Genomic DNA, 21,452 nt, shown 5'->3' with positions numbered 1-21,452 from the left:
TGGCACATGACACTGCTCATATATGTCCAAAGAAAAGCAGAGGGAGGTGACATGAAGTGATGATGGCAGCCAAGCCAGGTTGAGTACAGAAACACTACATGTTGTCCCTCTATCACTAATGTTAGAAAAATAAAATAAGGGCACTATAACACCCAGTTGATCCTCTTCCCAGCATACTTAATTTCTCATTTGTGCTTGTCTCTGATTTTAATTTGGGATCTAATATCACACTGTAGGGGGAATCAGAAACAGACATATCAGTGTTAAAACCATTAGCAAAAAGCAGTGGTAACACATTATCAAATCTAATTTAACATTTTCCAGCTGTCACTGGAAGCCTTGGAGACAAAAGATCATGTTGTCCCTCCAGGCCTGATTTCTTCAGGCTGTGTTCTTGTGGTAGAGAGCAAGAACATCCAGTTAATGAGTTTTGTGCTGGTAGCTCATGTTGCCTTTTACCAAGTCAGAAACAAAAACAATACCACCTGCATGGAGACCTCTGGAAGACATTCTGCAGATCTTCCAATGATAAAGGTTAGCTGCACTACACAGAAAACCATATTAGACTCCACGAGGTTCTGACCCAGCCCAGGTCTGTGCAATACCAGGTCTGGTATTTTGAAGACATGTTGCCTAATTCCCATTAATCAAGTAAGATGTCTTAATGGAAAATAAGGCTCAGGATTGAATAAAGGCCAAATCAGCATCTGTGGTCTGATTCTATTGGCATTTTACTGCACTTGCATTAAAATTAAGCATATCAATGAATATGATGCTGCATCTGGATCTGTGATCTTTATTTTAGCATTATACTAAATGGCTATTATAGGCTTTGTGTTGGCAGTATTCCTCAGTGACAATACCTAAAAGCACCACTTCTTGTGAGGTTTAGCAAGCAACCTATATAATACACAAATCCCACATTTCTAGGTAAATCCCATTTCACACATAAGCAGAATCTACTTTTTTTTATAGAAAACAGGCAGAATCATCGGTTTCCCTGGCATCAAGATTGCTGTTGTTTCAACAAAACCCTCCTCCAGAAGTATGAATCATCCAGTCATCTCTGTATTCAGCATTTGCTCAGGGGAAACTGTGTTAAAGGATCCATCTCACATACTGAGTACAACCAAATTACAGATAGGCAAACCTAAGTGCAGAACCTCAATGGAGTTAACCCCAGCTTTAGCCTGCCTCCTGGCTTCGGAACAAAGCATGTTTATGCTTCCCCTTAAGACAGTATTTCTGTCTGCTACTTACTCTCTCATGCACTGGGGAGTCTGGATTTGAATCTTCTTCTGTCCCATATGGTGAAGTGTCACCAGTGGAAACTCTACTCACTGCCATCTCTGCATGTCCTTTTCCCTGTGGTCCTTTCATTCGGACAAACTCCATGTTGTTGTATTTATAAAAGCCAAAAGACATTCTTTGAGCCATCTTAGCTGCAACACTCACCTACAATGCATCAAGACAGGAGAGAAAAACACGTAACAACACTCTACAACTTGAAAATAACATCCTCTGAAAGCAATTATCTAAGAAAAAGTTAGAACCATAGAGGATAATGATTCCTAAGACACATTTTAAACCACAATCTGAAGTAATCTCCAAGAGGAAAGTAATTTTACAGAGACAAAAACAGGTTCGGAGAAGAACCAACTCCTTCAGCCATCCAAAAGGCAGAGTTAGCAATGACACACTGAGACAAAACCGAAGGTTTTAATCCAGGCCCACACACTGTGGCACATGAGAGCACAGGCAGGCATGTGCACAATTCAATACAGCCTGTGCTGGGGCACTCATTTGAGTCCAAAAAGCAATAGCCACACACACACAAGATGCCTCAAACCAGCAAAGCACACCCCACAACTGAGTCACTACTTTGTGCCAAGTAATTTCTGACATTTTTATGTCCACACTGTCAAGGCCAAAATATAAGGAACCAGTCCCATGCACAACTAACCTGCACGGCTCACCAAGACACCCTGACAGCTTTAAATCCCCTCAACAGACACAGGGGCTCAATTTCCAGTCAGCACAACTGAACTGAAAATTGAACTGAGAACTGAAAAAAGGAACAGATCAATATGAAAACAGTCAAGGTTTTGCTAAGTGAAAATGATGCCTTAAGTTCCTTAAATCCATAAGTTTAAGTGATTTATTGTGATTTTCATCAGTTTATGAAAAGGCCAAGATGCTCATTGGCTTGTATTATACTGAGAATTACAAAATCCTAGAATAATTTAGGTTAGAAACTACCTTTAAGATTATTAAGTCTGATCATTAACCAAACACTATCAAGCCCAACATTAAATCATGTTCTTAAATGTCACATCTACACATCTGTTAAATATCTCAGGGGCTGAGGACTCCACCACTTCCCTGGGTTGCCTATTCCAGTGCTTGACAGCTCTTCCAGTAAAGAATTTTTTCCTAGTATTCAGTCGAAACCTTCCCTTAAACAACTGAAATCAAGTCATTTTCAAAAGCATAGAGATTACTTCTGTTCTGTAAAAACAATGGTAAAACTTAGAGTTTTGCCTCTGGCCATAATGAAATATTTGAAGAGTTAACAATTTACTTCATCTAACAAAATAATGTCAAGTAGCTATGTGGTCAATCAGGACATTCCTAGGCTATGAGGTGACACAAAATCTTATCTTTCCACTGCAGGGCTTTCTTTTTATGTTGTCTTCAGTGATTCTCCATTCCCACTAATTTTAATAACCCAGCTGCTAACAGTGTAAGGCCACAAGATGAAGGTGGGAGAGAAACAACTTTTGTTTCACGTTCTCTCAGAAACCTGCTGGAAGAGTGTAATGATTCACATTTAAAACAGGGAGAAGAGAAATTATTCAGGACCTCTCCTAACAAGGGTAGAAACGAAGAGAAATTTAGAGGCACAGCAGATATTGTGAGAATTTCTTCTGTTTTGTTTCTAAAAATCTCTCAGGATTGTCTTCATAATAAACCATTTGAGAAGTTTACTGACTCTTGATTTCAGCACTAAGTGAAGGTGAAAGTGCTGGTATTTCATGTTTCTGTAGAAAGCAAAAACATCTTCTCTCAATGGCAGTGAGACTAGAGGGTCTTTTGAAAACAGCCATGAGTGAAAAATATAATGAAGAAAAATATACTGTATCACAAGGTAGTTACCAGAATTTAAAACCTCCCATGAAATCATACCTTCTCTGAATACAGAAATATCTATGACTTTTAAAGAAAATGAAAGGACTCCAAGAACTGTTGTTCAGGTCCATTCCTGTGTCACTCTCTTGACCATGTATCCTGGCAAACAGCAGAGAAATATATTCCAGTCTGAATACCCTCAGTTATCTAAGCCAAAACCAGCATCTTTCAGCTAACTTTCAAAGCCAAAAAAGACAGATTATGATGCAGCTGACCTAACAGGACAATAAGCTGATAGCCTCAGCCACAAAGAAAATCTAGACAGAGCACCATTGCTACAAAGGACATTGTCTTTCAGAAGCTCCTTACCCTGTTGTCATAGACCTTCTTGAGTGCTTCATAGCGGATGGACCCCTGGAAAATCACCCCTTGGAAGGTGTTGCTTTTATCACTGGCCACTAGCTCCACACAGACCATTTCTCCTTCTCCCACAGTCATGTCACTGAAAACCTGGCAAAGATGCAAGATGAAACACTTTGATGCAAAGTTGTTCAAGTCAAAATACATTCAGATTCCCATTGCTGTCCTAATGCCCAAAGTTCCAATAAAAATTGTAAGAGAGCAGAATGTTCCAGCCTTTCAAAAAAGCAGATTCCAGGCAGTGCACACTGCAAATCACTTGTTGAGATGAGCAGTTCTCACATCAGCCTGTCATGCTTTAGCCCAGCATAGGCACTGATGCCAAAATCCAGCTTTAAGATCAGATTTCAAAAAACATTAAAGAGAGAGGAAGGTTAAATAAAATAAAGTAAGATCTAGCAGAACATAACCCTCAACTGGTCAAGAACATTTTCTCAAAAGGCAATAAAACCAGCTAATTAGGACATAAGACTAGAATAGGACAAAACTTCGCTGCTGCAACAGGGAACTCACCTCCTCAAAACTGTCAATCATGAAGAATATATTGGGGTAGCTGATCTTTGACTCCTCTCCTTTACTGTCCATTGGGTGTTTGCTTGGAGATGCAAACACTTGCTGAGAAAGATGCAGAGAAAGATACCACTTCTCAGTTAAATGTGCTTGGGAACAAACACAAGGCAAGCAATTACAAAACACCTCAGGCTCACACTGCTCACTTACATTAGAGATGCTGAACATCCTGCAAGCAGAGCTGAGCTGGTTTCTGACTAAAGCCAGATTTGCAATAATGGCACTTGAGAAATCCTTGGTTTTCACATGCAAGTAATCAAAAAACTCTTTGTTTCACAGTAAATGTCTCTGTGTGTACCCGACCTCTCACCACACTACAGTACACCATCTTACTTTTTCATCACCACTTTCAGGTGCCTTTAAGTTGCCACAGTGCAGCAGCCACATTGCAAGAAAATTACCATGAAGCAGCTGACCCAATGCCTTTAATTTAATTGCAAATTAATTGTTGTTATTTACTTAGAAGCACACTGTTGGGGGTTAGGTGTCCTTCCTTTTGTTCCTTCTTACCTATAGAATTTTCCCCATTAGAAGTGGGGAAACCTGACTGCTGAACACAAAGAGTTTGGCTGGGCCCAGGGGAGAAGTGGGGCAGGTAAAAGGGAGAGTGGGGGCAGCTGCTGGTTGGCTCTGTTCTTTGGCTTCAGAGCAGCACACACTTGAGGAAAGGAATTGGCCATAACCAAGATAGAGCTGCTGCTGCTGCTGCTTCTTCTTCTCTTCTGGGCCTTGCACCTCCTGTCCTGCCGGGACGTGTGGCAGTGCCAGGCACCACCACGGAGCTGCTGATTCACCTCATCCACCAGCCCAGGATCTCAGCTCATCCCTGCTGTTCCAGCTGAGTGTTCCTCAGAGCCCTGCAGGAGCACCGGGACTGACTGCCCGAGGGGTTTGTGAAAACAAAGCCTCTCCTCCATCCCTTCCCATCTCAGCCGAGAAAGCTGTCACGGGGTCCCTGGTTCTGTTTTGTTGTTAACGCTGTAGTTATTGTTGTTTGTGTGCCTTGTTATACATACTAGTAAAGAACTGTTATTCCTATCCCCAGATCTCTGCCTGAGAGCCCCTTGATTGCAAAATTATAATAATTCAGAGGGAAGGGGGTTTGCATTTTTCATTTCGAGAGAGGCTCCTGCCCTCCCTAGCAGACACCTGTCTTCCAAACCAAGACACACTAAGATCAACCTCCCTCAGCAAGGGTAGCCTGGCTATCCTGGGGTGATTCACAATGTTATTTTATTCCATATCTATCTGCACCCAAAACCTGTTACTGTATCTTTACAACTCTGCAGCCGCAGACCTTGTGTGTGTGGTTGCTATCGTGGACATTTTTGAAATTAGTGTGGGGGCAGTTTCTGGGCTCTTGGCTGTGTAGTATTCACTTTGCAGGGTACTTGGACTTTGTTCAGGAAAAGACTTTTGCATTTTTCTTCTCTCTTAATTTTGGGTGGTTTTTTTTTCTTTGTCTAGGAGAGACTGTAGTTAGCAATTTTGGGCTGTCTGGGGGCAAATTCCACAGGGGCCCACCTGTAGCAGCCCTCACTCTGGTCAAAGCCATTCCAGGAGAGAAGACTATGGAGAGTCTCCCTTTTGTGGCAGCTTTGGGTTTGCAACTTGTAGAACCTGCATTTTGCAACTAGAAACTTTCAGAGTGAATTTTACCAACTCTCCCTGCAGCAACAAAAAAAAAAAAAAAAGAGGAAAAAAGCCAGCGAGTTCCTGGGGCCAGGCCGCGCTGTGCCGGTGCCCACAGGCCGGTCCTTCCCCCCCACCCCCGGCAGCAGTGCAGAGCCCACACAGGCCAGAGAGGTTCCATCTGCCTCTAGAGCTGCTCTGTGGCTCCTGCCCTCCTGGTAGGGGTTGACACCATCTTGTCACTTTATCCCTGGGGACACACGGTCACCTGGGAGGCCCCATCTTGGAAGGGAACAGTGTGACGCCGTCTTCCCTTTGTCCCTTGGCCACACAGCTCCCTCCTGCAGGTGCTGTTTTGGGAGCAGGTGTTCTGGCATGTTGGGTCTCCATTCCCATGGGGTTTTCAGTTATAATAGTGTGGTATCTAGCAGTTATTTATATTTACCTTTTCCCCCTGACAGCTGGTGTCTGATAATAAAATGTCAGTTTTTCACTTAAATCTAATTGTATTTAATTCCTTATTGGGGAAAAGGATTGGTTGGAACCAAGGGGGAGATTAGTCATTTCAGAGTGCCCACCTCTTTAGACTGTCTCAAACTGTTGGAAATGATACCGTGTTTAAAATTTTTTTTGTAACTCTTTAGTCATGAGTTTTGTTTGCCTTTGCACCAGAGGGAAGGGAATTGAATTTTATTTCAGGAGACTGTTTCACCACTGGAGGCCTGATGAGTTTAACATCTCAACAGAGTTGGGAGTAGTTCAATAGATACACAAAAGATAACGACCATTAATGAACATTTACTCCAAACATGACCCCTGACAGGAGACACCTGGTCTGGGAAATGGAGAATGAGAACCTCATTAATATCTAAGGTGAAGAGATTGATAACCAACAGGAAACCAAATACTAAGAACTGTGTAATGTGTGACCAATGAAGATTGAACTAGTGAATTTCTACGGGTATTGACTGTATAGGTATGTGAAAAATCTAGTAAAAATTATGTGTGATGGAATGATTTTCTCTGCAAACCTGGCCTAAGTGTGCATGAAATTATTCCTGTTGCACATTCTGGCCACAATCATGTAACACCTTATTTCTCTAAAGACGTTGTTGAAGAGTTTTTGCTTTTCCCCGCAGTTTTGATGACAAAACCAAGACAGTGGCTCACAGGAGGACAAGCACTTGGTTTCTTATTGGCATCTTGTGCTTCTGTTTCTTCCCCTATCACTATGCTTCCTCTTGCACATTTCTCCCTCCCAAGCAGTTCCTGAACTCCTTTATTGACTTCATTTAAATAGCTAAAGACTTTAGATTTTATCATTCCAAAAATTAATGAGTAGGTAAGGAGGGAGAAGGAATTCATACCAGGCAGCTTTCTTTGCTTCCACATTTGTTTACAAAGCTTTAAATTAAAGAAACCTGTTAAATATTAGCCCACTGTGAACATGCTGAAAGCTATGGATCTGACCAGGGTGTCAGGCTGACATTCTTTCTACAAACCATTCAACACAAAACATAATTAAGAGTAGGATATTAGATATTCATGAGAGGGTTGCTTTTCCTTATTTGTACTTATGCAGCCTTTATGCACATTGAATAGAATTAAAAAGAAAGGTTGCTTCAAGATCAGAAACATCATTAGAAAGCAACCAGAGTCCTCAAAAATGCTACTTCCACCAATGCCTGAAACAAGGACCTCTTCCAGGCATCCCTGCTCTCAGGCCAGCCAATGAACAACAGAACACCCTCCCAAATTCATCTCCAGTCAGGCACACCTGAGGAAAATACAGTTTGTGGAGATCTTAGTGTCAAGCCAGCAGTTTGCAAGAAAAAGTCAGCCTTTTTCATACTGGCTTCATGCCGTAGGCACTCGTGTGAGCAGAGTAGATTTGTCATAGGTCTCAAGTAGGACAGCAAATCTTAGGCCAGCAACATCTGACTGCACATGGGAGAAGACACACTTTCTAAAGAAAGAACCATCAGAGCAGAAATGCAGATCCAGACCAGCTGGATTTTCTTCATCTAAAACCAACAGCGCCCAATAGTGGGTGTGATAATGAAATGCCCAACTGGAAACATGTTTCCAGTTTGCTACTGAAAACTGCTACAGCATATGGAATTGCTTTTGCTGTCTCTGTAGATCAATGCAATGATGCTGAAATGTTATTGGTATTTACTGTTTAATTGAAGTTTATTTTAATTTCATTTTATTTTAATTTAATTTAAATTTAAGTTTAATGTGGAAAATGGAAGACAACAATTTATAAGCTGTCCCACAATAGGAGCCTCTAGAAAGGAGGAACAAAAAAACTTCCTCTTCATTCTAAATACTGCTCACATGCAGTAAGGGCATATCCCTCATCTTCTCCTTCCTAGTTTTCAAATCTGCAAATAATATTTACAGGGGTTTTTTTTACTCAAAAACAATTGCAGAAGTTAACTTGGGGTGAAATTTGGACTAGCAAAAAGAGAAGAAAGCAATGAGAAATAACAGGCTTAAGTTGACAAGTCCAATGTGGCATCTCAACAGCGCCTAAGGAAAAATCATGTGCTTCATCAATGTAAATCACAGAGACAATAGTCAGCATTGCTAGTTCTGTTTGTAGGCAAAGCAAAAGTTCTTTTAAAATGGTTAAACATAATTAAAAACTGAAGAACTAAACTTTGGTTTATTTAAGTAAAGCTGCAAAAACAGCTGCATGAACTAAGGGAATGGAAACGCCTGGGAGAAACAGCCACTTAAATGCAACAGGAGCCTTTTGAAAGAAGAATTTCTGCTAACTAGCAGAAGTTGTTGCAAGATCTACATTGCAAATTGAAATTGAGTGGGGAAGCCTCAGGTTTCTTGTTCCTATCCCCTTTTAGCTTGTTATTCAGTCTCTTCCACTATCCTAAACCCAGGATTAACTGCAGAAAAAAGATAAAAGCATATGATTTGGACATGAAAGGAATGAGCAGTTTAAGAGAGTAAGAACCTTGTAAAATAATAAAAATATAAATTGGTAATCAGTAAATTGTCTGCCATTTAACAGCTCTACATTAGAAATTTACCCTGAAGACTACTCATAATCCAGATCTCATACAATTTCAGGTTTAGTCTTGGACTGGGGAACAGTTTGGCATCATATTCCTTCCTCCCTGGCACTTTCCCTTTCTTCTCTAAATCCAGAAGGCAAAGATATACACCCTGAAGTGTGCAGGGGTCTTTACAATTCCTTGAGAGGTGCTATAAAGGACATTTGGATCTCACATCTAGATAACTGTCAAGAAATGTCACTAGACAAAGACTTGCAATGCTTCATGGGATGAATCTGTCAGACCACAGCCCAAGAACCACTGTCCCAGTCTTGGAGCAGTTTTTAGGATTAGATAATACTGGATACCAATCTCTGATTCAAAGCAATAAAAGGGGAAGCTCACCTGAGATTTCTTTTTGTGAATATGAATATCTCCTCCATCGGAGCGTGTGCACACAGCACAGGTCACTACATAATCCAGCTGGAACAGGGCACCAAACAGAGAAATTAACATTTAGAGTTGGGAAAACAAAACATTCATGTGCATGAAGCAAAACACATTCTGTCTCATTTTTTTAGCTGTCTAAAAAGCAAGACATTTTGGTGTTGCCATTTTCTTTAATCCCTTTACTATACTGAACTGCCTACAATTTTTAAGCCTGTGTTTGTTCATTAACTCAGTGACACCAAAATCTCTTAATCTCTTGTACAGCTGCTTGTTGAGGTACACAATGGATGGGTAAGGAAAGTCCTGCCAATATTGTTTAACACAAGATTAATTTCAGCTGAGGGAATAAGCAGTGCATGCGCACACACACACACACACACACACCCCCCCACCCACACACCCCCACCCCCCTAAGCACACTTAAGGATAGAAATGGAAAAGATTTCCTCCCTTTGAACAGGGAAAAAGAGACACCAATGAACACCAATGACATGTTAGGTCAGAAAACACTAGCACAGCCTTCCAAACAACCTGAAAAAACTTATAAGGAGCAAGAGCAACAGCTCTGGACAGCAATACCCTGCTGTAATAACATCTCTGAATTCTGACTGTGGCAAATGTATCCTGGTTTTATTGAGCATCAAATAAAGGCAAAAGCTGCTCTCTGCAGAAAAGTTCTGCAAAGAGACTTCTGGGAGGAAGGAGAGAGAATGAAAACAATTTATTTTCCAGGATGTGTGCCAACAGTTTCCCATTCTGAGATCATAATGAACAAAACTTTTAAGGGATCTCAAATGATTACAGTAATATTCAGCTTTCCTAAGCACCAATGTAACACATACAATAACCAAACAACCTATAAGTCAGTTAAAGAAATAATTAGTTCTGGCTTCATGTTCCTATCACCAAATGTTTTATCGAAATTCTGTTGTCAAAAGCAGTAACCCCTCAGCATAATCTATGATACTGCATTTACACTCTTCTCTCTTAACTGCACCAGTACTGTGAACTCTAATGGAAATGCTGCTTGTCTAAGTCTCATTCATTCTCAAAAAACATTAAACTGGATGAAGCCTTCCTTTTGAAAAACTTAGTTACAGAGCATAAAACTTAGCCTAGCTTCACTACAAAGAGTTAAAAGTTTTTTTGTAGAAAGCTATTAGGGCTCTATTGAAAAATAATAAATATCTCAGTTTATGTTCACTTAGATTCTGAAAGGCAAAAATCCATAAATAGTGAAAATTAGATAAGCTTCACTGTTACCTTCTGCAGGATGAGGTTCAAGTAGACACTCTCTTCCCAGTCAATGTCGGGGTCTCCAAGGCCAGGAAGCTTCTTAGAATCTCTCCGGTAAACTTCAACTTCAACCTGCTAAGAAAATACCACATCTCTTTGAAAACTATTACTTAGAGGTACCTATTTCCAAACATAAAACTGATATCAGAAGCTGCACATCATGTAGCTTCCTAGTTTTCTGTCACAATTAGATTTTGCTGATGATGCAAGGTTTTGTGTAGAAATGAACTAGGGAAATGTGGGATGTATTCGTGAACAGGGAAGAAAGGCAGGAGACTCTGTGTGCAGGAGAATCTTTTTTGGACAGGAGCTTCATTTATTTCTTCTGACAGGTATGTTTCAACAAAAATGAAATTAATAAAATCAAGGATGCATACACATACATATTTCTCTTAACACATCCCTCAGAATCAAGCATGTCACTACACTAATGCTCAACACAGTCCAGCCCATAGTTATTGCTTATTTTCCATTGGCATAGGAGTATCTGGGAAGACAAAGCCCAATAATTAAATCACAGAATATGCTGACTTGGAAGAGCGCCACAAAGATCACCCAGTCCAACCCTTGGCCCTGTACAGGACCATCCCTAAGAGTCACATCATGTGCCCCTTGGGGAAGGTCCTGTGTGCTCCACACAGGATATTTTAGAAACCCCTTTGTGCTTGGCTTGCACGGCCAGGTTTTGGTAGCAAGGGAGCTACAGAGGTGGCTCCTGTGAGCAGCTGCCAGAAGCTTCCCTTATGTGCAGCACAGCTAATGCCAGGCAGTTCCAGGATGGATGCACTTCTGGCCAAGGCTGAACCTCTCTGTGAGAGTGGCAGCACCTCAGTAACAGCAGGTTTAAGAAGGAGCAGGTGGATGCCTGAGAGAGGCTGTTACCCTGTGGAGAATCCACAATGGGGCATGTTCCTGGCAGTACCTGAGGAAGAAGAGCCCAGGCTGGAACAGATATGCTGACAGGACTTCTATCCCTGTGGGGGACTCACACTGGAACAGCAGGTGTCTGGATGACTGGCCCTGTGGAAGGGATCCACACTGAGCAGTTCCTGAAGGACTCTCCCATAGGAGGGACCCCACTCTAGATCAGGGAAAGTGTGTGATGAGCCCTCACACTAAGGACAAAAAAATGGAGGCAATGTGTGAGGAACTTACCATAACTTCCACTCCCCATGACCCTGTGCTGCCAGAGGGGTGAAGAGGTAGAGAAAACCAGGAAAGAAGGCCAGGAAGAAGGGATGGTGAGGAGAAGTTGTTTCTAATATTTAATTTTATTTTTCATTGGTAAAAAATTAAACTAAATTCCCTAAGTCCATTTTGCCTCTGACAGTCACCAGTGAGGAACCTCTCCCTGCCCTTATCCTGACTCACGAGCCTTTCATTGTATTTTCTCTGCTCTGCCCAGCAATGGAGCCGTGTTGGTGGGCATCTGCCAGCATCAACATCCCACAACTTCTTCCAAAGTGTTCACACTGGAACTACTGTTTGGAAACAACTACATGCAAGATTTTCAGCTGTACTAGAAAACAAGCAAATTAAATATCACAAATAATCTCAGATCATAGAAACAACTCTACCTATCCTAACAAACTGAAGCAGCTGAGACAAATAAAAAATGACGAAGTAGTACACTGAAGTGAATGTAGTTTGACACTTCCAAGACAAATCAGAATAAAAATAAATAAAGCTAAAATGCCAAAATATAGTGAAGAAAAGAGAAACAATAAATATTTCAGGATTTCCACTATCATCAGGCACCATGAAAGCTGAACACAGTGCTCTTAACCATTAGTTTTTAAACTATGACGTCTATAGACGTCATTCTTCTTTCGGTTTGTTTTTATTTCTTCCAAAGCTCCCATCCATGATTTTTTTATTGGCAATATAGTTACACAAACTAATGACAGGTACTACAAAAAACTAAAGATATAAGCAGGTGATGGAAACAATCTAATTTAGATTCACCTCCAAACAAAGGTAATATTTGCATTTCTGTGCCTAAAAGCACAGAAGCGTGACATGAACAAAATTCCAGCAATATAGTGTGAAACAATAGCCATCCTGTCACTGAAGGAAAGAAGCAGTAAGAAAACAGAAGGCAGGACTGAGTAATGTCAGGGTAAAACTCCAGCTCTAAGTAACAGCAGGGAAAGCAAAACCAAGTGTACAGACATTGTTTCAGTCTCTCCTGCCTCTGTATCCATGAAGTCTTTATTTTAAGCCAAGTAGTAGTTAAGCACCTCGCCACACTGAAGTTGAAACCTCCCTCTGCAGAAGTCAGCCACTAATTGTTTCCGGTGGTGAAATTCTCCCACACATGAACAACTTCTCCCCAGCAGTTACAATGCCACTGCTCAACAACTCTTCCATGCAATTCCTTGCAAGTCTATCACAGACACAGGCACAGGAAAAGGGTTTTCTTTAACCAGTTTTTCCCCTGTGCACTAATTCTGGGTAGGATTTCTTGGTGAACCACCTGTGGGTCAGGGCAGAGCGGATCTCCATGAACCACAGCTCTCCATAGACTGGAGAACATGCTGAACTTCAGACAGCTGAGTCCTCCCAGGAAAATAAATCTGTCCCAGCCAGGCATCCAGGAGACACTGGGTCTTTTCCAGGTCTGCAGCTGACTCACTTGGCCATCTTTGTGCTTGTTTACCTGGCTCTAGATCAGATGTGCCCTCCTGCAAGCATGAAAAGTTATTAATAGAAACAACTACGCAAATACTAATTATTTATCCCCAGTGAAATCCAAAAGCCAAGCCAGGTATTTGCTCATTCAAGTCAGTGACACTTCTGGAGCTGAAATCCATGACGCCACCTTTGTATCAAGTTTTCACAGGGCTCCTGAGCTACAGCTGTAAAGGACAAGGATCTCAGCCAGGCTGACCTCCCACATGCCATGGACATCTTACCATGTTACTTCCTCACAGACCCCAGTTAAACAACCTTTGACTAGACACTACTGGGAAAATACCTTGCTTTGAGAACTCATTCCAATGATTAATCATCCTCTTTGGTTCCAAGTGTGCAACTTCATTTAATTTGGCTGCTTTCCTTTTGCCAGCCTCTGGATCTTGCCATGCCAATTTATATATTTATATATATATGAAGAGGATCTTGAATACCCAGTTTTGGGATTTTTGGTTTTGTGTTTGGTCTTCTGGGGTTTTTTTGGTCTTGTGTTATTCTTTGCTAATCTTTTATATAAACCATACAAAATACTTTTAGGAGACCTCTGAGCCTCTCATTTATTAGGCACCACCTCATAACTTGTGCTCCTTTGCCACCCACTTGGTGTTACATAATGTGTGTCTTAAGTTATCCACTTTCAGACAACTGGAACATTTTTATCATAAAACACAGAAAAATCCATTTAAGACTCCAGTCTAGGTTTAAACTCTTTGTATTAGGGTTTACAAGAAGCAGTATTTTGTTAGCATTGAGAAGCCAGCCAAAAAAACAGATCCTGGTTTTCTTCTAAATAGAAGTCTAATGGAATTACAGGTCTATTTATAAGTAGAACCATTTTCCAGGTTTTCTTTTCAGACCAAATTCACTAAAAAATAGTAAAGGGGAGAGGGTTGAACATGAAAAGGGGGAGGAAAGAGACACAGGGAACAAAATTCAAGACTTTCCACAAACACAAGTTCTACAAGAAAATACTTCTACTGTCCCCAGAGCCAGCTGCAATACAGAGACCAAAATTTGATTGCTAGGATCTTACATTGACAGGTTTGCTTCAAAACAGCAGGAAAAATCCACAAAAGTAAAAGCTTCTTTTAAATGGATCCATCTGCTATGAAACCCGAATGATACCCCAGCATGTGCTCAGATTTGAAAAGCCCCATCACACAGCATGTCCAGCTCTAGTGGCTTCAACATTAGAAGCATTTTTCTCACATTTATCCAGGTAATTCCTTTTACCTCTCTTTTCTGGAGCATAAAGGTGTCATTTCAAAATGACATTTGAATTCAAACCAAATTAAATGTTCTTTCTAAATTCACCAGCCAAATGAACTAAAGTCCTCTTCCATGCTTCAGACCCACCCCCAAGCAGCCCTAGAGTTTCTTCTGCCCTTTTCTTGTGCATTATCTATCAGACACTTGTTTTATTTCCTCACACTTTAAAAACCTCTTTTCATACTAAGCACTTTAAATGGTGAAACTTTGGTGGACATTAACAGAGCAAACTGGTACTACCACTGCAGAACATCATCTCCATTTCCAGACAACACTTCTTTCAGATAGTCAATACTTTTTAGCTCCACAGACACTTATTTAAGCACCTCATCACATAGCTGGGATTTCTGTGCGCCACCCTGTCTCGTCACTCCAGCAGCTCAACTTACAGCAGCAGGAAACCAGACCTGTTTGATACCAGTACCAATGGATTGCCACAGCATGGGCCTGGCACAAGGCAGCAGCTGGAGCTGTTTGGCTTTTCTCTTCCATCTAAGCAGTTTCCCATAAAGCAGCACCACCACCACCACAGTGTGCAGTTGTTTCAGAGTTTGCAGGCACAGACACACATCCCCATGCGTCCCCTCACTCTGAGCAGCAGTATTGGTTCTCCAGGATTCAAGGCATCAGAAAAGCCTCCCTGGGCAGCTGGATACTCAGTTGCTTCCATACCAGTCTCCTATATAACTAATACAGATCACACTTCATGCAGCACTAGCTATTTAGTTATCAATTTGGATTTATAAGATTACATTTTTACCAGCATAAACACTCTGAATTTTTTTTTTCTCTTAGGGGAATGGAAGATATCTTAAAAGAAAAAAAATCAAAAAATATGCAAGGTGCAACAAAAAAGTGGTGCTAAATGCTAAACACCAGCCATCAAGCCACAGCAGGGCAAAAAAATAATTAACCAACTACATTAACACTGCAGTTACAGTTAGCTTCTAATTACACATTCCTAAGCTGGGCACAACATTAAACCCCCCTTTCTATCTGTATCCTTTCAACACACAATTTCAATTATTAATTATTAATTGTTAATTATTCATTATTCATTATTAATTTAAATTATTTCAAGTAACTTGAACCATTTTATACAGCACCAGAGGTACTACTGTAGTAAGGAGGTTTTTGGAAGTGAAGGAGAGAGAATTTGTGACTCAAGCAGCTTTTTATGTAAATCATCTGGTTAGACAGCAAGAACAAACTTTGGGGCATAAGTAGTCATCTTTGGCTCCTTCAGCAACAAAACTTTATCTCTTTTTCCCCAGTGTACACAAAGACATCAATTCTCACCCCAAACCTCAGCTCTCCAGTATCCTTATAATGCAGTATCTCCAATGGACTCTCAAAACTCATGGATTTCTGTGGCATTTCCATGACTAATGTCACCAAGGCTATCACCAACAAACACAGAGGTGCTTCAAGCTATAATAAGTTACTAGAATGCTGAGAAGAGTCCTAAAAAAGGGTCTGGCAACTTCAGATAGCAATGTACCTCCACTGGAATACAAATTATTCAAAGGTCCTTCAGTTTCTTTACTTTCACCATAGTTCCCAAACACTTCAAATCCAGACAGGCTTGCTCCTAACAAAGTGAACTAAAAAAATAAAATACATATACACACCCATGTAACTTTCAAAATATTATTTTAGCTAAAGATGTGGAGACCCTAAGGTTCAAATCAGCCTCACAAATGTTCTAAGCTAATTTAGTACAGTAGTAATTGGGGAAGGATGTGTTATATTGATTTCTGCAATTAAAAAAAATAAATTAGTAAGCCATGTGACCCTGATTTAATGCAGAGCACTCTTCCTATGTTGAATATTCCATGGTGATGCCTACTTTGAGATTAGCAGAAGGTAGATTCAGTCTGAGCAAAAAGCTACCCAGTTTTGGCTGGGTTTGGCAGTGATTCCTGTTCATCTGATTCTTGACAAGAAGATGCAGGTAATTCCTTAAAAACACAGAAACACTGCACATAAGAGTGCCTGAAACCAGCAGCAATGCAGGCCTGTGTGACAAACACTGCAATCTTTGCAATGTCTCTCTCTAGCTGTAGCGCTTCCTTCAACTTCAGCAAGGTTGATTATACAGCCAGTGACCTACCAAAAGTCACCAAAACATGTCCAAACTTTCCCTGTAGCACAAAGTTTTTTTGGCAAAACCCTACCCCCCCCCCTCCATGGAGACACCATGTCATTCCTGGCTTCCCTCTCACATCAACAGCATGATGCAATTCAGGAAAAAAAAAAGTACTATCTCAGGAGCTGCCTGGAGCCATTGATGTGATGTGCAAGTTGTGGGTGGGGAGACAGAAATTCACAACTCAAATCCTCTTGATCCTCAGACAAAACAGCCTCGTTTATTATGCAGAGCTCACTTTTATACTCAATTCAAAACTCCTGGGCTTAGATAGCTCATTGTCTGGGATCTCTCTCCACCCACATCTCTGGCCAGTGATATGCTTACTTCTCAGCTCGAATGGGGATGGCTGAGGGTCCCCTGTAACTTACCTGGACATGTTCAGGCATGAACCAGGCCAGCTGTTCTGTGACAATACTGTGACAATTCACTCCTTTCAGTTAAATTAAAAAATGTAAAATGCTCTCTGCTACCCTATCTGCAGGGCCCCTTTGCACACAGGGTGACAGGAGACTGCTTGGATTTCATTTGAATGAGGTTTTCCATTTAATTTGACAAATCTAGTTCCCCTCAGTTAGCAATGTGCTTCGTGTACTAAAAGGAGTTTGCAGCACTCGCTCCCAGGAGCTGGCAGGTGAGATCACAATCCTTCAAGCTGATATGCCACAGGTTAACTAACTACTTATAGTTACAAGTTATAACTTAACATGAAAAAATAAGAAACTATTTAGAACTGAGATCATACCTTAACTCTATAAACAAGAATCAAAAAAAGCCACCAAAACATACAACCTTTAGAACTGTGAGAAAAAAAACAACAGAAAAACAATTTGTATACAAATGGAGTTTTTAAATGAACTGTCTTTTCAAGAGTCACAGATTTTCATGAGGTAGGTGAATAAGTTGTTCTAGTTACTCTTCATTCTGCTCCACCACATCTGTTGAGGGGCCATCAGGAGAGTGCTGCTTGTGGTCCCAGGCAGGACGGACACATCTGGCAGGTACCCAATGTGTTCCAGTATCCGTGGAAACACAGTCATATCCCCTTCCCCAGGTAATGAAGCTCCATGGGCCTCCCCACTAATTGATGAGAAGGTCTTTCACCATTACCTTGGGCTTAGGCAACTGTTCATCTCCAGATGATTGTGGTGATAGAAAGTGATTTAAAATGACTGGGTTCTGGGACTTTTCTGACACTGTTAAGTGATTTAGTGTATAAATAGCCTTAGTTCTGTGGGGGTCTCACTGGACATTCCTCCCTCTTGTTTTTCGAGAATACATTTTAAAGTGCCATGTGCTCTTCCCACATGGCTTTTCCTGTTGCTATTTGGTGTGCTACACCCCAGAGCTGTAGGAAATGTCTTTTTTTCTGTGAGATGTATGCAGGGCCATTGTCTGTCTTGATGGTGTGAGGAATGCCCAAAGCCACAACAGCTGACTGCCAATGTGCCATGGCATCCTGACTTTTCTCCTGTGTGCACTGTAGCCCATATTGCTGATGAAAAGGTATCAATGGATAAGTGTACATATTTTAGACATCCAAATTCAGGGATGTGTGTGCCACCAGTCTGCCAGATTTGCAAAGCAGGCAGTCCATGGGGTTTTACTCCCATCTGCAGTGGTGCAGTGTGGCCCTGGCAGTCAGCACAGGTGCTAACAATATTATGAGCCTCTGTGTTTGTCAGCTGGAATTGCCATTGTAGGGCCTGAACATCTTGGTGGAAGAAATTGTGTGATGCCTTTGCTTGTGCCAGAGTGTCTGGCTGTGGTGCTGTCCAGGCAGGGCTCACTAGCATGTCTGGTCCTGCATTACCCTCTGTGATATAACCTGGTAAATTTGTGTGACTCCTAATGTGTAAGATATAACAAGGGTAGGTTATCTGGCTTGGATGTCATGGCATAGTTTTTAGCAGATTAAATAATTGTGCATTGTCAATTTCCTTTAATAGTGCCTGGTTTAATCTCTGTGTGATGTCAGATCTGTATGCAGAATCAGTTACTATATTTAGAGGAATGTGGGGAAAATGTTGGAAAGCCATTGCTACAGCATGCAACTCCACTAACTGGGGAAATCATTCTGATAACTTTCCAACGTTTGCCACTCACCTTCCTCTTTCCATGTTACTATGGCTTTTCCTGTTTTCCCACAGCCATCTGTAAACACTGTAACACCCTTTAAAGTGTTCTGCTATTCAGAGGTTTAAGAGACAATGTAATTTCCCCACTTAACTTCAACAATCTATGGCTTGGCAAATGATAAATGATTTGTCCTGTGATGTTTTTCAGGGCACTTTGCAAGGCTGTAGTGTTAGCAAAACAGTATTCAAAGTGTTCTTGTGTCACAGGTATAATAATTTGTGAAGGATCCCTTGCATTCAAAACACCTGTGATGACATTTGATGATTAATTGTGCTATTAGCTCAAATACTGTGGGTGCTGTCTTTTTTTGGCTGATGAGGTAAAAACATCCACTCTAAGATGTGCAGAGGATCAGGGCAGTGAGTGTTCCACTGCCCTATAATACTAGTAGGGTGAAGATTTACAATGAGAATAATACAGTGTTACACACCTCTGGACATATCTGGTGGACTTGTCTGTTTGTGATAGCTTGCTCCACTGTTTCAAGAGCACCTTGTACCTCTGGGTTAATTTTCTAGGGGAAGTTAACTCTGAATCACCTTTTAGGAAGTCAAATAAAGGTGCTAATTGTGAGTTGGTCAATCTTCAATAAGGCCTGACCCAGTTGATGGTACCCAACTGTGCATTGTTCAGTGTTTGAATTTTGGTTGAAAACTGAATTGTTTGTGGTTGTATAGTCTGGTCTGTTATTTTGAGTCCCAAATATTTCCTGGGTGCTTCCTGCTGCACCTTCTCTGGTGCTACCTGCAGCCCAAATGTTTTTAATGCATTGGTTTGGGTTGCAATCAAAATGTCATCTATGTAATAACAGTATGCTTGTGGAAACTACTCTCTCACTGATGAGAGTGACTGTGCAATGTACCACTGGCAAATTGTAGGACTGTTTTTCATGCCTTGAGGCAAAACACGCCATTGATAATGTTGCACTGGTACCGCATTATTAACAGAAGGCACTGTAAAAGCAAACTTTGGGGTACCATCTGGGTGCAGTGGAATAGTAAAAAAACCAATCTTTCAAGTCTACTATCAGAATGTCCCAGCAGGCAGGTATCATTGTTGGAGACAGCATTCCAGCTTGCAATGTGCCCATAGTCTCCATTACAGAATTGATTTCTCTTGTGTCATGGAGAAACCTCCATTTACCAGATTTATTTTTTATGACAAATACTGAGGTATTCTAAGGGCTCATAGATGGCTCTATGTGTCCTTGAGCTAGCTGCTCTTGTACTAATGATTTCAGGCATCTAACTTCTTATTAAGGGACCACTGTGGTACCCACACAGGCTGGTCTGTAAGCCATTTCAGGGCTGGGGCAGGATAACTTATGCCTATCAATACAGTGGCCCCGTCAAAAATCTGTTCTCATTCTAACTCCCCATGCAGACAGAACATCCTTCCCCCATAGGTTCAGTGATGCTGTGGTGATGTAAGGTCGAATTGTAGCTGTTTGGCCTTCTGATTTTTTGACCAACACAGGGTGGCTACTCAAGCAGCTCTGTGTGGTCTCTCCGAGGCCAGCAATGGCAGATCCTGCAGGTGTGGTAGGCCAGGATGAAGACCATGTATTGATGAGATGATGGTGACATCTGCCCCTGTGTCCATCATGACCCTTATCTGCGAGGGCCTGACCTGAGGCACTGTAACAGTACAAACCATATCAGGTCTTTGATCACCCACAACCTGAGTCCAGTACACGTGGGGCTCTCCTGTTGATCCAAAGCCTTGGTCTCCTCACTCCATAGAGTCTGCTTTGGGGACAGAAGAGTTAAAAGGACGAAGCTGTGTAATTTGGGTGTTAGCAGGGATAGTCACAGGGGGAGTAGGGGTTGACACCACGGCTTTTATTTGTCCTGTAAAATTGGCATCCATGACACCGGGGTGCACAAAGACACCTTGGAGCGTGGCACTGGATCTTCCTATTAGCTGTGCACTCTGTCCTTTCCTTATCGGCCCCTGGGCCTCAAGAGGGACTTCATGTACCTGTAATGAGTTTATGGCTATTGGGATTGAGGTGGAAACATCCATACCAGCTGATCCTCTTGTCCTTGCTGTGAGCTGGTCACAGGCTTGTGCCAGAGGGTCAGAAAATACTTGTGTCATCACACGTTTCCCTTTGCATTGGGCTTCTCGTTTTCCTGGTCTTTGAGAGATTGCCCACTAACAGAGATTTGGACCCGCATACCTTGGCTGTATGTCTGACTCTCCCACATCAGTTGCATCTTGCGTTACCACTTCTTTGTCCCTGAGATGTCCCCTGTGGAATGGACTTGTGAGGGCAGTTCACTTTCACGTGGCCTTGTTGTCCACACTTGTAACGGGGTGTCAGTTTAACAGCAGCTGTAATAGCATCAGCTAACATATCCATGTTGTGAGATCCAGTCCCAACCTTAGCACGTGCTGTAATCATTTCCTCTAGAGATGGATTCTCTTTAGATAATGCATCTATAATCTTTCTAGACTTGGTTTGCATTATCTCGTGCCAATTGTACCATTGACTCCTTGCTTCACTGTGACCTGCTTTTCCATAGCATCCTGCAAATGTTCTCTGAATTGCATATATTGCTCGCTGGGGCTTTGTCTTATGCTTCAATAGCTTTGGGTTGGCACAGACAAGTTCGTGATTTTTGTTAGAGCCCACATTGCTGAGTCCTTTACTTGGTCTAGGATTGAGGAGTTCAAATGAGCCT

General features: G+C 41.5%; 1 protein-coding gene across 4 annotated transcripts in view; it reads right to left on the bottom strand.

The window, feature by feature from the left end:
* The window catches only part of KIAA0930 (KIAA0930 ortholog), a 74,142-nt gene that overhangs the window by 11,847 nt on the left and 40,843 nt on the right, over positions 1-21,452 (bottom strand). For 2 of the 4 annotated variants that reach the window (XM_015628381.3, XM_033514415.1), the window contains exons 3-7: positions 10,482-10,589; positions 9,174-9,251; positions 4,063-4,164; positions 3,499-3,639; positions 1,261-1,455 (exon numbers count right to left, since the gene is read on the bottom strand). In XM_015628381.3, coding sequence (XP_015483867.1) covers positions 1,261-1,455; positions 3,499-3,639; positions 4,063-4,164; positions 9,174-9,251; positions 10,482-10,589 — 624 coding nt within the window. The remainder of the gene's footprint in view (positions 1-1,260; positions 1,456-3,498; positions 3,640-4,062; positions 4,165-9,173; positions 9,252-10,481; positions 10,590-21,452) is intronic. The other 2 variants (XM_015628382.3, XM_033514416.1) reach the window with 1 other exon arrangement.

Source organism: Parus major, chromosome 1A (genome assembly GCF_001522545.3).
Source record: "Parus major isolate Abel chromosome 1A, Parus_major1.1, whole genome shotgun sequence".
In the NCBI taxonomy this organism is placed as follows: domain Eukaryota; kingdom Metazoa; phylum Chordata; class Aves; order Passeriformes; family Paridae; genus Parus; species Parus major.
The sequence above is the reverse complement of the archived record's forward strand: the minus strand, read 5'-3'. Positions and strand labels throughout refer to the sequence as shown.